Source organism: Embiotoca jacksoni, unplaced genomic scaffold (genome assembly GCF_022577435.1).
Source record: "Embiotoca jacksoni isolate LCO1_2020_lvr unplaced genomic scaffold, fEmbJac1.0.p SCAF_91, whole genome shotgun sequence".
NCBI classification, from domain to species: domain Eukaryota; kingdom Metazoa; phylum Chordata; class Actinopteri; family Embiotocidae; genus Embiotoca; species Embiotoca jacksoni.
Genome location: NW_027185449.1, coordinates 824,060 through 841,395, shown reverse-complemented (window position 1 = coordinate 841,395; position 17,336 = coordinate 824,060). Strand labels below are relative to the sequence as shown.

At 40.2% G+C, this 17,336-nt stretch overlaps 1 protein-coding gene across 1 annotated transcript; it reads left to right on the top strand.

Moving 5' to 3' along the window:
* Positions 1 to 8,098: 8,098 nt before the first annotated feature.
* cbln4 (cerebellin 4 precursor) lies at positions 8,099 to 16,655 on the top strand. Its single transcript, XM_069141836.1, has 3 exons — positions 8,099 to 8,857; positions 10,277 to 10,393; positions 12,822 to 16,655. Exons 1-3 carry the CDS (start codon positions 8,591 to 8,593, stop codon positions 13,017 to 13,019), a joined length of 582 nt encoding a protein of 193 aa, XP_068997937.1. The 5' UTR covers positions 8,099 to 8,590; the 3' UTR covers positions 13,020 to 16,655.
* The last annotated feature ends 681 nt before the right edge of the window (positions 16,656 to 17,336 follow it).

Below are 17,336 nucleotides of genomic sequence, written 5' to 3'. Positions count from 1 at the left end.
CATCAGAGGTTGGTTTCATTCGGTGTTTGCTGACATTTGTTTCGAGACTAATCAGTAATGATTCTCGGTTACACGAAACAACTGCCGGCGGAGGAACAAAACGCACGACACTTCGGAGGCCGGCCGAGTCGGGCGTACTTCGGGCGTGTGATTATTCTAAAACATTTAAATCGCGCTTTGGTCGTGGGACGTTTCCTCTCCCGCCGGGCCAGGAGAAGCTCCAAGGCCGCCTGCGATTCAGGCCCACATCTGCACCGTGGTAGAGACATGATCAGCAGCACAAAGTCGCCCTTCAAAAGGTAGAAAGGTCTGCTTACTGCAGGTCGGAACTGATTTATGTGCTTTTATCTGTCTGACATTTTAATCAGCGAACAGAGAAGAAAAACAGTTCGTAGTTTGAGCTGTGAACGGCGGTGGTATAATGAACGAGGCTCCTCGCTGGGCGGGAAAAGTTACACATCTTGTTCTAAAAGGAGAAACCAATGATTTGAATTAAAACTTTGCATCCACATAAACGGATCCATTAGCGGGAAATATATTAAAAATAAACATATTTCATCAAATGTTTCCTTCACAGAACTTTATCTTGTTATTTTAAATTTTCCAGTTCGTCAAGGCTTTTTTTTTTTTTTCTCTTGACAGTGTCTTTGTACGGTTTTTAGAATTTAAAAAAGATCAGCAACTTAACAGTGAACATGGTCACAAAATCAACACAAGAAGTTAGTTTAAATTACACAGGTTTACATTTTTTTTCCCTGTTACTTAGAGATGGGTACTGAACTCCGATACTTTTATGCCACCATCCGAATTGCTCCGATACCATCACTATCAAAAAAAAATCCCTTGTTATTCAGTAAAGAAATATGAAAGCTAGACTTCATCCACAATAACAGATTTCCCTTATAACGCATAACTTCTGCTAAGTTCACTTAGGAGTAAATCTCATCAACGTCAGTGAGCAACGGCATTTAACAAACGCAGCCTCTACTTGGGCGGCCTTCTCAAGGTTTGTGAGGCATTTAGAAGATGTCTGTTGAGTGTAGCTAGAGAAAAATAAAACGAGGACACTCTCCCCCTCTAAACTGCATGAGAAGTTCGTACATCGGTGTGCAATGTAATTTTCTTTTTCTCAAAATAGATTTGATAAAACTGGTATTAAAAAAAGGGACCCACTATCAAAGTGAATGTGTCAGTACCAGTATACTGACCCCGACGCTTACTTTTGTCTTAAGTTTTACTTTTAAAGAGACAGATAAACACAATAATTTTGAAATTGATCATCCCCTTGATATGTCACAGTTTGAGTTGTACATTTTTCCAGAATCTTTGGCTCAGGCGTCACAGTGCATCATGTAGCATTTGTCAAGTGTCGCTTTTAGCACGAGACGAGAGCGTCGCACGGTGATGTGTGAACCCACATGACACGACATACCTGTGAACGATCAATTAACACTTAAGGAACTTCGGAGACGATTTGGGTGAGGGAAGGGTTCGAGGATGCGGAGCAGCCACGGGAGCAGAGGAGAAGGTAGACTGCTACGGAGCCATGAAGCACAAAAAAGCCTTTTTAACCGGGGAAAAGTTTATTTTTTTATGGCACGGTGACACTAGAAATGGACTGTGGCGCTCGTAAATGGTGTTTTGACATGTGCTGTTCAACGGCTGTTTATTTTGGCCTTTTGTCTTCCTGGGTGTCAAACATCAGTTTGTACGGACACTCCTCTTTAGTTTTGGTTCCCTGAGTCATCACTGTGTTTTAGGAGCTTGGACTAAAATAATAAAAAAAAAACTATCAAAAAAAAAAAAGCCAGGAAACCTCTTATTTCACTGAAGGCAAAGGAGTAGAAGTGCTGGCTCCGTTTTGGTGGTCACGTACAAGCGCTTTTTTTTTTAGATACTTCAGGTGTATTGTACTTTTTTATTTACTTTTCAGGGCCTCATTAAATGCATGAAATGTGGTCTCATATGGTTTGCGAAAACTTAAAATTCAGTATCCATATAACTTCAAATCACAAAACAAGTCATCTCAGGGCACTTAACAAACAGAGCTTCCAAAATGTACAGAGAGGAGCGCAACAATTCCCACTTGAGCGACAGCTGGAAGGAAAAACTCCCTTTTAACGGGAAGAAAAACCTCTGACAGAACCGGGCTCGGAGGTGGGCGGCCATCTGCCTCAACCGGTTCGAGTGAGGCTAGAGCAGAGAGAAAAAAGAACAGCATAGAGAGACAACAAACAATAAACATGGGGTAGATTGGCGGGGGCGGTAACTACAGATCAGAAACATGCAGATCCGCAGGGATAAGTGCAGAAAAAGGACAAAAAGCTTAAGACTACAGGAGAGAGAAGGCGTAAAGGTAATGACACGCAATGTTGGCATTTAAATGCATAGAGAGTGAAAGACAGAAGAGAGGAGCACAGTGCATCATGGGAGGTCCCCCAGATACAGATAGCTCAAGGTCGGCTGAAACAGCTTATTTTCAGATGGAGCTCCAGAAAACTAATAAGAAGGAGTGACTTTAGCTAACAACACCGAGATAACCGATGGAGAAATTTAAGTGACTGAGAATTTTATGAGACTAGCTGAATGGGAGTCTATGGAGGTTTTTCAGAGCCGACCTCTAGTGGCACTCAGTGGTATTGCAGCTTAAAGCACTTCCGCATTGGCCTCATTTTTCAGAGCCGGGCCTTAAAGCTGAAGACGTCGCCTCCCAATCTACTTCTGGAAACTTAACAGTGAATTCTGGGAGCGAAGTGTGCTGCTAAGATTTTATTTTACTGTTTTATCATTTGCTGTATTCATACTTTTGTTTCCTTCAACTCTATAGGACTTAATTAAACCTGAGATGCGTGTACGGCATCAATGGTCTGAATTCCTGGTGTTTGAGCAAGGCACTTATCACCTCACAGCTTCTGTGGAAAACTTAATTAACAAATAGCCAGAGCGGTGCAGATGTGAAGGTGCTAATTATTATATTATTGCTACTGTGGGAAAAATTGGATTACACGTTTGCAGGAGAAACAAAACAACAATTTCACATTCGATTCACTGTAAGAATTGACAAGATGTTTCTTTAGCTTTTTTGGCTTCCTAAATTCTTATTTTCAACAAGACATCATTGTAAAGGTTTGAACACAGGCTGACAGTGAGCTTATTCTTTGTGTGCTATGCTGACATGGTGTAAATCAATATGAAAACTTGGTGCATTTTGTATAAAAATGTGTGCCGTGTTGGACTGCATTTCTATTTTAGGAAAGTTGGCTGTGAGTATACCGCTTGTTTGAGTGGCAACCGAGGGAATTAAACAAATGCACATTGGACCAAAAGTAAACTTGTTCAGGGTCACATTTCAGTAGCTTCTGTGTACCTGACTTAAGCTGCTCTAATCAATATCTTTATATCAATAAGGGATCAAACGACTGTGTGTAATGTCAAAGGTGTCACTTAGCGAAAACCCACAGAGAATTATCTCTAGAGGTTTCAGTGTCTCCTACTTTACTCAACACTCATATGAACCTCTTTTTGGAAAACAAAACTTAGAAGCTTTCCCAGTACCAAATGACAAAGTCAACAACTACCGAGTGAACACAGCTGGAGCATTTGGCCGCTAGAGAGACAGATATTTTTCTTGAGAAAATAAACACATGTAAGAAGAGAGTGAACGCTGGACTGACACTAAAAAAAAAAATCACCAGAAATATGAGTCCAAATCAAAGCTAAAGTCGCCATTGGGTCTAGCTGGTTGTTCAAATAAGCAACAGGTTAAGCTCTATATGACAGCAATAGAATGTCAGAATTATGTTTACAGGTTAAATTTCAATCATGACTAAGAAACTAGTTGATGTTTCTTTTACAGTTCTGACCAATGACGGAGCGGGAGTTAGGCGCGCCGAGCTGAGCAGCGCAAACTCAACATACTCAGCATGATAATGAGCCGAACAAAGTTGTTTTTGAGACAGAGGCTGCATTTAAATGCAATTACTGCAGATACTGACAGACAACAGAGAAAGTAATTATGCTGCAGGCCTGGTAGAAGAAATGCTTTGATACCTGTTTTTATTCTGCTGTCTAACACAGAACTGTTGTAAATCCAGGTTTATCTTATTAGCTTCCAGTGAAGGAAACAACCTGAAAACATGTTGCTGCTGCGTTTTAGATTTACATGGTTTAAGAGTCAAAAGTAAACCGAATAGTGAGTCTGCATCTACCGATAGCCCACGAGGTGTTCAGGGGACATCTATAAAATGTAATCTCTACCGATAGTCTGCGCGTGAGGCTTTTAGGAGACATCTGTAAATTGCAGCTTCTATGGATATTCTGCATGTGGGGCGTTTAGGGGACATATGTGAATTGTTGCGTCTACCTATAACTGCACATGAGGTGTTTACGGGACATCTGTGTATTGTAGTTACTACCAATAGCCTGCGCATGAGGCATTTAGGAGACATCTGTGAATTGTAGCTACAGAATATATCCCGGGTTAAATTCCGCCCCTCTCATCTGCATGGAAACTAATGATTTTTCACTTTAGTGTGCCATGTCATTTTGGTAAAATGTATTTTTTTTAAAACTTGAAATACCATATTATTTAAAAAAAAAAGTATTACTTAGGAATTGGCTTCGAAGCAGAGAAATCAGAACCAGTGTAAACTTTTGAGCGATACCCGGCAATACCACTACACTGTTGAGTCAACTTCAGGAAATCTCCTCAGATAAATGTCACATCACCGCGAAGGACTGCAGCAGCTTCTGCCAGTGACTGACAGCTCGAATCTCTGATTGCCTCTGGCCTACTGCCTATTTTACTACTTTGAAAAGTGGCACATGGACTTCTTTGTATTTATGTTTAATTAGTGGAAAAGTATATACAATGACAGCGTAGAAATGAGCCTGTACTGTCTTGAAGATTACGAAAGCCGCTCATTATGTGCGACAAGGCTGTCCGACGTGGTCAGTGCGGTATAAGCAGAGTACATACTCTCCTTTTGACTAATAATTAAATTCCTTCGAGACTTGTTCTGCTCTTTTTTTTTTAATCTAGACCAAGAGCTGGGTCTTAATTTTTTTTTCTCTCTTTTTATTTGTCCGTTCCAGATGATAAAATGCCTATAGACAGCCATGGTTTGAAAGGAAATAATTGCTGGAAGGAGCAGGTAAAATGTTAATATGATTTGGTAAAAAATATGCTTGGAGCTTGTAGTGACATCTTTTCATGGGGTGGGGTGGAGGGTGGGGGTGGGGTGGGGTTTGAGTTCAGTCGCACATGCACACAATCCGATGAAAAGGATTTTTTATTTGGCGGTTTACTCGAGTTTATTTCAAGCTGACACTGTGACACTTGCCTTCGATAATGTTATGTGTGTTCCCCCAGTGAAGGAAGTGACTGTGAAGGTCAGGTCCAAGGTATTTTTTTATGGCTGCTGGTACATTTTTCACACCAAAAACACCGACTAATAGACAAACTCTGCGTCATATTTGATAAAACTTGATTTTTCAAAGCACCTCCACGGTAAAATACTGCTTTATTCGAAATTTCAACAATGTTCCAGTGGATAAAAAAAAAAAAAGATGTCATGAGTCTCTTGACCCTAGAGGTCCCGGTTATACTGCTGCCAGAGGTACTGGAAAGGATTTTTTAAAAATGTTTGTTGGATTCCCACCAAAAATAAGAAAGCATTTATATTCTCTGAGCTGGCAGCTGAGAGAGAGAGACTGGAGAGTAACGATCTATCCAGTGGAAGTCGGCTGTCAGAGCTTCACTTCCTGAAGGACACTGGGATGACATCAGGAAAACAACTCGAAGCATGTGAGGGAACTTGCAAAGGAGGCAGAGAGAGAGAAAATTGTGGCTGTGGAGAAAAGATGAGTGCTGAGGGAACGGAGCAATAACCAGGGATCCGTAAAAGGTATCAGGGATCTAAATTCAACTGTGGGAAGTCTGTAACCACGACCTCACAATCCGGAGATGTTCCGGGATTAAAGGGACAAAATGTACAAGGGGAGGTGGGTGGCAGTCAATGGGGGGCGTCTAGAAGCCACAAAGGCTAACAATTTAGCAATCTGGGGGGGAGGGGCGGGGGTTGGGTCCCTTTAAATTAATGTACAGAAGTAACAAAAAAAGTATGAAATGTAGGCAGCTGAATGGGCTCTGTCAGTGTTCAATTGCTATATCATACATTATAGGTAGTTTCAGTTTATTACTGATAATGAATATTTGGAAAGTAGCATAAAGTGGAAATACAGTATCTGCAAGAGGTTCTTTTGGGAAAAAGTTTTTAGGCAAATCTTCACAAGTGCTTCCTTTATAAAATGCCACACTGGATTTGTACTTTAAGGATTTCTTTTTTTTTTTTCATCCATAATCTGCCAAATTAATGTGACCTGAAGGTTTTACAGGAAAGCTTTGTGAATCAAATAATCTCAAGTATTAATGTATTTAGTTTTTTCCTGCAAAAGAGGTCAGTTAACAGTGAGTGAGATACTTCAACTAAAAATACAAAATTGTGGCTCGGTCTAAAATTTCCATGTCAAAGTGTTTCTTGGCACATTACAAGCCATCGCTTCTCAGCTCTGCAAACTCTCTATTGCCATAGAAACATATTGACCTGCATGACATTGGGCACACAACCGTTGGTCAGAACTGGATGATGACACGAATCTCCCACTGTGGCAGCTGTTCAGGTTGGAGTGGTGACATCATCAGGTTGTCCTTGTTGTATTAGATAATAAACAGATGGTGTCATGATGATGTGTTTTCTAAAATCGTGCTGAACAATGCACAATTAAATCAGCTCAGATTTTGTTCACCCCCATTACACAGTAAATACAATCAATTTTTTTTTTTTTTTTTTTTTATTAATATCCTCTTTTGTTAACGCATAAAACACCTGTAATCTGTTTATGACAAGCTGTACTCAACTGCAGCCTCTCAGCACATTCAGGTTTTAAACATTTATTTTGTCAAACGCTTCTCACCACAGTGTGTATTTGGCACATGGCTGATTGGAGTCAGGGTTCAGAACCATTTGGTTGTCAGCTGTTTTGCTCGATTTCACCATTTTATCACTTTCAACAGTGTGACCTCAGTGTTGTTCAGCCACAGAGATCAAAAAGCTGCAGTCACGAGCTGTGGATTTAATGAGAAACCAAATGAGTCCCGGACGTCAAATGTGCTTTTCAGGATTCAGTCCGCTCCTTTTCTCCGTATCTAATGCAAAGATCTGTATTTAAGCTGTCATCTCAACCGCTTCAATTTCCCGCATAATTCTTTATCCACGTGGCTGAATTAATCAAATAATGGAGAACGACTCGCGTTTTTACCCCTCATCTCAGAAAGAATTTAGCATCAACGATCTATCTTTTTCATTTTTTTAAGCTGCGGCGAGCTCAAGTTGAAACACTGAGGGAGGCTGATGAGGCCTTTTGTAAGTCAGAGGAAGGACGTTCAAATTGATCTGCTTTTTTTTATGGGGAGCCCAGTGACACAAGGACAGAGGTGACGAGCTCACATATCTCTAATCTCTTGACAGCACTCTCCGAGGACACTTTGGGAGGCTTGTTGATTTAATGCAGCCCGCAGACGAAGACAGACAAGTGCATTTTGTGTCAGATGTAGGTGATAAATGAAGGAATCCAAGTGAAAATACAGATCATCAGAGATATTTTAAGGAAGATGAATGAATTTAAAGTGGTTCTTTTAATTAGGTGTGAAAGTTTTTTGCCTTCCAGTTTCAGAGATGTGGTTTTTTTTAGGCTGCAGGTGAAGTGAAGACTGGATGATATCAGCATAGACAACCTTATAAAGGGTAAAGGTCCCATGGCGGACTTCAGTGCCAGGGAGCACTGGAGATCCTCAGATTCAGTTATGGCAGAAGTCCTTTAATACTGGAAAATTGTCAGAAATGTGTTTGGGAATAATTCTGTCATGGATTTGTTCCTGGATCTCAGAAAAAAAAAAAAAAAAAGGGGGCAGTCAGAACAATCACTGCATCTTTTCAGTTGTCCTATAATTAATACAGCCAGTTAAATGAATGTATTCTTTGGTTGGTGGTTAAATTACAGAGAATTAAACCAACGTAAGATTTGGGAAAATTGCGCAGAGACAGTTAATTATAAGTTCCGCCACATGTGCGTGCGTAAAGTGGATGGCAAGGCGCGCACACACACACGCAGCACATCAATGCGGGGAAGAGCTGTAGTCAGACGCGTTATTTGGAGTGTGGGAGTGACGGCTATGGACAATTTATCGACTGATTCAACTCTCACACTGGACCGATCCTCCATAAAAAAAAAAAAAAAAACATCCCGTATGGTCTACTTAAAATAAAGTCTGCCTGAAAATGAGACGCACGGACAACAATCGGGGATTTCTGTGTTTGCAAAAGAAGATTTAAGAATTAATAAGGATTTCTCTTTTTGTTGATCTTTCACTCGGATATGGCACATCTCTGGATCCAATAAGAGAATTTCACAGCGTCAGACGCGTCTGCGGCGCGGGGGAGACCAGCGGAGGGGACTCGGAAGGAAACTTGTGTGGTGCAGGGAGACGGTCTCCTCTTTTTCGTATCGGCGCTGCCACAGAGAAAGAACCATGGTGAGGTCCCTTATACTCATTCTCAGCTGGACCGTGATCTCCGAGGTGGCGAGAGCTCAGAACGACACGGAGCCAATCGTGCTGGAGGGCAAATGCCTGGTGGTCTGCGACTCGAACCCGGCGACGGACTGGAAGGCTTCGTCCTCTCCGCTCGGCATCTCGGTGCGCGCCGCCAACTCCAAGGTGGCTTTCTCTGCAGTCCGGAGCAACAACCACGAGCCGTCGGAGATGAGCAACAAAACCAGAATAATCTACTTCGATCAGGTTAAACCCATTTTTTTTTTTTTATGAAATATGCGTCAAAAAGTGGTTGAATACTCCTTTAATAGCACTTTGCAATAGATGTTTCTATATTTCACTGAATATGTTCGAAAGAATTTTAATCCTTTGGTGTTTTTTTTTTAAATTTATTTATTTTTTTACATCCTTTTGCTCAGTTTTGACTACTGATGCAGCACATCAAAGTGTCATTGTATCTGCCCGCCCCCCCCGCCCCCCCCAGAGTTTAGTTTTGAAGCTGGTTGCAGTTGGCAATGTGGATGTGCTGTTCAAGCGCGCGCACATCGCGCGCAAAGCAGGTTCTGGAGTGAAAAGTGACTGGATTTTGAGGGCCGGCCATCCTGCAGAGCCTGCACAGGCACTCATCATCTCTGGCTCGAGCTACCCCCCCCCCCCCCCACACCCCTCCACCAGCACCCTTTACCGCGCGCGCCCTCTCTCGCACGCACCCTCACCTACATAGATAATACACCCAAACAAATCAAGCGGTGGCAGCACAAAAAAAAAAAAAAAAAAAAAAAAAAAAAAAACCACAAGGAAGATTTTGATTAGTCATGTACCAGTGGGCAGTTGTAAGGTGTTTCTAACGGTATCACCGCTGATCTTCTGCCCTCGCATCTGGATTACATAACGCGATCTGTTTGCAGTCCTGACACCGTGCTATAGTGATCTGATTGGTGTGGGTCAATGTGCACGCTGTTGCTATATGAAAGCGACGTTTTGTCAAAGGTCCCGGCACAGACCGCAGAGGTCTGGAAGAGGTGGGATTCAAGTGTAGGAGTGACTCTACAGGTATAAGAAGAAAAAAAAAAAAAAAAAAAACTCTGCCGCCTCCATCAATTAAAACCCAAAGAGTGTCCACATTACTTGAAGAACTGTATGTTTAATATGACTGTAGTGACCTTTTAGTTACACTCCTGAGACCGTATTAAGTGCTATGCGGTGTTTGCTGACTGACATATTCAGGTTGGATCATTTTTTTAGCGTGCAAACAGTCACATATATTTATTTATCAATAAGAACCAATTGGTTATTCTGCATCTGTGATTTGTAGAAGTCATTCTTTTCAGGCACTTTCTTGTCAGTGTGGGAAAGAAAAAAAAAATGTTTTGCCCCAAAGTGGAAATTTAAATCTACTGATGGGGATTTATGGCTCCTCTAGTTTTCTGATGAAACCAGAGGAGGTTGAATCAAATGTTTTTTGAAGTGTGTCACACTCACTTTGCATCTGACCATGAGGGGAGTCTGGTAGAGCTACAACAGAGAAGTGTGCGTGACTGATTTCCTGTTTAAATATTTAATCGCAAAGCCCCATTGAAATTAAAGCCTGCGTTGAAGTGCTGACTCTATAAACACCTTTGTCACGGTACATTTTTTCCCCCCTCCTTTCTTTTCTATTCACAGATTCTTGTGAATATAGGAAACTACTTCACATTCGAATCAGTATTTTTGTCCCCAAGAAAAGGAGTCTACAGTTTTAACTTCCACGTAATTAAAGTGTACCAGAGCCAAACCATACAGGTACGTTTGTTTTGGTTGGTTTTACACACCTGTGCAGTGGATTTAGTTGTAAAATGCATTTTTGTGTTGGACTGGGGCAAAAAAACATCTCATCAGGACAATATGGAAATTATTGGTGCGGTGGAGGGGGGGTTGGGTGTGGTTTATCTCAATATTTTAGTTTCGAAAAAGCAAAACGCTTACGAGTTTTATTCGTCTGATGTATTATTTAAAACTGCAAGACTCTTCCCACACTATATCTCACAATAATTAACAATAAAAGTACTGGTGTCACTCAATTCACTGCAAAAAACCCCGGTATAAATTAACATTTAGCCTGAATGTGTTATCTGAATAATAATGTTGATTACATTATTAAAATTAGATGGATCTGCAAGAGAAAATAATCACTGACATTGTATTTTTATAAAAAAAAAAGTTATTGATTATTTTTCTGCCAACCATCAACAACAACAAAAAGTTACAGGGCCTTTCTATTCTCATTAAACACCACATGCTCGTACGACATGAAAGAATGTAGACAGGTTCAGTTTAATAGATAAACCTGCTCTACACCACGTTTTTTTAATGATCATAATTACTGGAATTTACAAGGATTCTATTTGAATTGAAAAGGATCTCATTGAAAATAAAGGAATTACAGTTATACAATTATCTGCACAAACATTTACGTATACATGCCAATTAAAATGCTTCCAGAAGAGTTCATAATGTAAAAAAAACCAACAATTAAGTTTGTTCAACTTTTGCCCGGTTGAGTAATGTGCAGCTTCACTGCTAATACGTTGTATCGGCCTCCACTGTTTGCACGACTGCATCTAGAGAGCCCTTCTGTTGCACCAATTAGAAGCCTGGATGTAAAGTTGACCTTTTAAGGTAGTTTGCTGTCTTATTATGACGGAGTTTGATGTGGGTGGAGCTCTTTTACTGGTAGTTGGATGTTGGGAGGGGGAATAATTGTCATTCGACAAGATGTCACAACACTACTGCTGACTGCTTCTGCTTGAGGCATTAAAATAACCTCCCTACCTGCATCTGATTGGATATCTCTCAGCCATTGGCAACGCACGGTTGTGCTGACCGGGCGATATTTCTATTGTCTCTCAGGAGAACAAACAGGAAACTCCTGCAGCTTTTCCCTCCGCTGACAACATCTGTTTATAGTTCACATATTATCCATGAAGAATGTTCTGTATTCTAAATTAAACATAAATTATTTACTTGATGGTTTGTTAAAAAAAAAAACATGAATGATGGCAACCTAGCACCCTCTATCGGTCAGATATCTTCTTTAAAACAATGTTTTATCAACTCATTGAATGGACGCAATCTACTGTCATCAGGGCCGTAGATAGGGCAAGAAGGGCCCTCCTCCTCCTCCTGCTCCTCTTCCTCCTCCTAGTTAGCTCAGTTATCAACAACACATGACGGCGGGAGAGTAACAGTGAAACCTTCGTCATCATCAACACGTGGTTTACGTTGTGACGGGGTCGCAGTTTGATTAAGTTTAGGCAACAAAACGACTTGGTTAGGTTCAGGGAAAAGGTCACGATTACAGAGTTAAAATAAGTACTTAAGTTACCTTTGTTCGTATGATCCAATACGGAAGCTACTTTATGAACGTAAATTAAAAAGGTTGACTTTCGTTTTCACACGAGAGACGAACGGCGGTCTCTCAGGCGGAGGTACAACCCTCGCTGTCTCTCTTCATAATACGTCACCCGACCTTCTCGTTCGCTACACTACGACCACTAGAGGTCACTTAGTAGTCGCAATTTGCTCAGACTGATTCATAATTATTGGAGCGATGGTAGCTGATGACGGTCATTTAATGTCCGGATAACATTCGAATTGGGTTAAGGAAAAACAAAACAAAAAAATAACTTTGCTGTTGAAGGTTTCCCGTTTCAATATATTTCCCCGTTTAACGTCTTTATTTGATTATTTCTTGATCTCGTTTTGTCATTTTATTCTATTTTATCTCTTCTACTTATATTGAAGTGCTACATTGCAATGTTTTTGTACGTAAAGCACTGTGCAACACTGTTTTGAAAGTTTATTAAAAAAGATGATATATATATATACTAAGATGTGGGGCAAAACATTCTAAGAACTCCTAAATAATAGTCTCATAGTATGAACTCTTTGGCTTATCAATGAAAAAAAAAATGGCTGCTAGGAGTTTTAAGACTACTTTTCCACTGTCTAAAACATGAATGAAAACAAATGCTTTAATATAATCCGAACCTGAAATCCCATTTTATCTGATATACATATATAATATACATCAAAAGGGGCTGTGTGGCGAGTTTTATCGTTGTGAAAAGGTCAAGGGAAGTCGTTACAAATAAGAAATAAACTCTGCTAAAAGTTGTCTCACTCGCTTTCCTTTACTGTTGCTCATTGTTGCTTCTGTTGGATTATTCAGGTGAACCTGATGCTGAATGGGAAACCGGTCATCTCGGCCTTTGCGGGCGACAAAGACGTGACTCGCGAGGCCGCCACCAATGGAGTTCTGCTCTATCTGGAAAAAGAGGACAAAGTCTACCTAAAGCTGGAGAAGGGAAATCTAGTTGGTGGATGGCAATACTCAACATTTTCTGGCTTTCTTGTGTTCCCTCTGTAAATTGAAAAAGCAAAAAAAAAAAAAGCAAAAAAAAAAAAAAGCAAAAAAAAAAAATAGAAGATTGTAAGCTTACTGACTTCTTCATAATGTGTTGTCACAGTATAATCAAAAACATTGCTGCCGCGTCGGTCGGCTCTTGCCAAATGGTGGAAAAATGATGGATGAAAACGGATCACAAGAGAGAGAGGAAATAAGACGTCGGAAATTGTTCGCATTCTCTGGAAGTGCCGAGTCCCCCCGTCCAGATGGAAGAGACTTGAAATGTTCCCCTATCGCTATACTGTATGTTCCTGTCACTCAAAGCAGCCTCCGAGAGGAACACGAAAACATCCCGAAAGTACTTTTCAAACTTTGACTTCGCTGGAAGATGTTTGAGCGCACTGATTTTCTTTATTTTTTTTTTTTTTTCATGGCAAACTGTTGCATTCGAGTACATCTGCCTTTTTTTTTTGGCTGTGAAGTGTATATGCCTCCGTTACCTGTCGTCTTCACCGAAGTATTCACGTCGCTGAGTGTTGGGAAATGTCAATCGTTTCAGCCTTATGAGTTCGTCCAATCAGAGGGATGATAGCGGTGGTCACTAATTACTAAAAAAAAAAAAAACGATGTTCATGGAGGTTTTGTCATGGAGAAAATTATTTTCAACTTGAGACAAAGGTGATTCATATTTATCGGGAAGCGTGTTGGATGGATGGATGACTGAGCGGGTCTACTGGGAACAAAAAGGCACAAAATGATCATAAAATGCAAAAAAAAAAAAAAAAGAGTGACAGAAAAAAAACAACTTTAAAATACATCCAGACCTCAAATTATTGCGGAGACATATGAAACGCCTACAAATAGATGGAAATTGCTCAAACTCAACCACAGAGGTACAACAATGAGATGGGTAAAAAAAAAAAAAAAAAAAAAATCCAGAGATGAAAAATGACCACTGAGACGTACAAAAAAAACAACCAAGAAAGAAAATACAGAATGATTATGAGGAGACACAAAACGACCACAAAGGTAAAACGACTGCTGATGGATAGAAAGTGACCACAAAAAAATGAAACTCAACAGGAGACATAAAAGAGACACGAAGCAACCAGAAATAGATGGTTACATAAAGAAGTATTTCAACTGCAAACAAAAGACGACTACAAGGAGACACAAAAAAATATGTAAAATTTAATGTAAATTTTACACGTGTTCCAGTGGGCCCGTTGGGTTATAATCCATCCATGATCAGATCTATTTAATATTTCCGATCATTTAGGCTCGTTGCTGACCGCTATTTGGTTTTGGATGATTTCCCCAGATTGTGGCAATGCAGTTTTAAATTTTTTTTGTGAGACTGGGGTGTGAATCACATGTCCTACGTATGGTTGGGTTAACAGCAACAAAAGCACGTTGATTAATGATCAATATAAACATTACTCCTTGTATTTGAAAGGTGTTGCTTCTAGTTTTGAACCCTCGGCTCTGGAGGTCCTCTCAGCTCAGCGTTTGAAGTTGGCTTTTTTACACTCTTTTTTTTTTTTTAGCCACTGCAGGCAGCAGCTTTCATTAAAAAAAAAAAAAAAAAAAAAAAAAAAGAAAAAGCTCGCAGCAGGCTGCACGGCAGCAAACCGCACAACGGCGGCAACTCGCTGGTGAACATGTAGAGCGTGGAGATTGGTGGAAACCAAAAAAGGAGCTAAAAGAACATCAAATTGTGAACTTGCGTTCATCCGATGGCCAAAAAACACGATGAGCCTGGCTCCGCCCACTTATTGCTTACAGCTTACAGTTTGTGCAGTGACTACAGTCTGGAAACCCTGAAGGTTCGCTCAGCCACTCTGGAAGGTGGACCAATCAGCGACCGGTGGGTGTGGCTCAGTGCGATAACGTTGAAGCCAAGCGTTTGGTTTTAAATGTAGTTCCAACATCGGCGGCGGTAGTAAAGCTAAACGAAGCAATACGAATTGGCGTCGTAACGCCAGCGCATATCGAGGAATTCGAGTGGGAGTCTTCGAAGTCTGTAATTTACCGACACGGCGTTGCACTCCGCTCTCATTGGGGGAGGGGGGGGGCTCTGATGTTTACAGCCCGGTGAGTGCATCATAGCGTGCAGGATATATAGATAGACAACTGTTTGCTTACAACTTCACCATATCAACTTAAAAACGTGATTATGTACTGTATGTGAGTGTTGTGTTTACAGTATGTTTGTGCTGTCCCCCTCCCCCCCCCCCCCCCCTCCGTGTGGCCAAAAATCAGACACTGCAGTTTAAAAGGTCGTGGAGAGACAAACGGTTCTAGTCAAATGTGAATAAAATAAATCCTGCTTCAAGTTGCCTTTTTTCCAAGATTGAACAACTCGACCTCAAACGAACGCTGCGAGTGCCTCGACACGAGCAAAGAAAGCGGCGGGAGTACTTTTAATCTAGCTGCGGCGGATATTGTGTTCTTGAGCGGAAATCACAGGAAAGCAAGTCAAACATGGTGTTACTGAATTTGCATATAATTAAAGCGGCATTACAAGTCTCCCAAAGTGTATTTGTCGCTGAATATACTAAATTCCTACGTGCGCATTTATGCTATCCACGTCAACTCGCGGTTTATGGATGTTAATAAAGTTTAAGGGGCATCCGAGAGCCTTAATTGGTTAACATGGTGATAATAAACCGATACCTGTCACAGATGGCGAGTATAAACAGATTGCACTGGGCGGCCTGGGATGACGGATGAATTAATAAACTCCTTAATCGTTGCTGTTGAGCTCGATCCCCCCCCCCCCCCCATTCATCTCTCTACAGCAGAGTTACTGACCTCACTGCAGTGTGTGTGCTGCTGGTGCAGTGTGCAGCCGCATTGTTAAAAATCCACCCCAGAGCTTTATTTCCATCACTAGTTCACCTTGGAAAAGGATCATGTACATCTGGAAACCTCTCCGAAGTGTTTCAGGTTTTTCACAACTTATGCCTCGACATGTCGGTCGTTCACACATTTTTTTTGGTTTGTTTTGTCAGTGATTGATAAGTTGCCCCCGGCGTCACTGTCACATTTTGTTTACCATCGAGGGAACATTGACGGGATGATCTTTTAGCTTTTTTTTTTTCCACTATAGGGATGGAAGCTGCGTTCAAGCTCAACGAGCCTCGCGAAGATTCGTGTCACACTTCGTATCAACAACTTCGCAAGACAATAAGGCTGAAAATGAAATACTGCTAATATATTCAATGAGGGATCTCTGTTATGTTTTTCTTATTTTAAAAGTACAAGACTGGCCGCATTGATTGCCGTTTGTTTATCACGCTGTGTAGATTTATTTTGCTAAATGGAAATAATCTATATTTTTTTTGTGTCCAGATTATGTTTTGCTGACATTGGTGGACTCATGCCGACTGGAAGCTGGACCGTGGCCCTGAAATGCTTATAGCTTCAGTAGTTGATTATTTTATTACCTAATTTTATATTCAAATAGTGTAAAATGTAAATCTGAGTTTTAACTTGATGATTAAATGTTTTTGTTTTTTTAATTAATGTATTAATTGTATACATTAATGTATCAATTAATGTATTGAAGAACTCTGGCGTTAAATGACAAATAAAATACGTGGTTTTTAAAAGTTGATTTATAAAGTGATTTTTCCAAAGTTCCAGCCTGAGAGTAAGAAAAGTATTTTTTTCAACCTCTTTTTATTTTTACGACATACAAAATTTGCTGAATTTCTTTAAAGCCACAAACCCAATGAATGTTACAAGAACATATATAAATGAATACAAAACATAAATGTTAAAAATAATGTCATTGGTGTTCCACATGTTTGAGTATATTATTCATTCATTAACTATTAATGTCATTATGGACCTTTTAAAGCTTCTTCACATCTCGTTAATCTTGTTTTAATACAAATGTAATAATTTAAAGAATTTTCATATAGTATTTTACAGCCTCCACGGATATCAATATGTCATTCGTAAAAACATGATATGTACTTAAATTAAGGTGGCAAAAGTTTTAATTTTGTGTTTTATATTCACTTTCAATCTGAGTAAGTTGTTTCACATCCTCATTTTCAAGGACAATATGTTATATGTTTATGCATAATTTCTTTGATATACAACAAATAGGTCTTCTGCAATGAGAATAAATGTCTGTGACCGTTGAACTCATTTCCCGGCAGCATCAAGTCAGTTTAGTTTCAATATTTGAGCTAAAACAAGCAACTGATTTTCGTCTTGCTAAAGTCATATGACATATGCTGCTACAGCTGCATATCACTTTATTGTTTGATCAAGTTTAATTCGCATTTTATTTAACATCTTTTTCCTCAAACAGAGCTGTGCAAT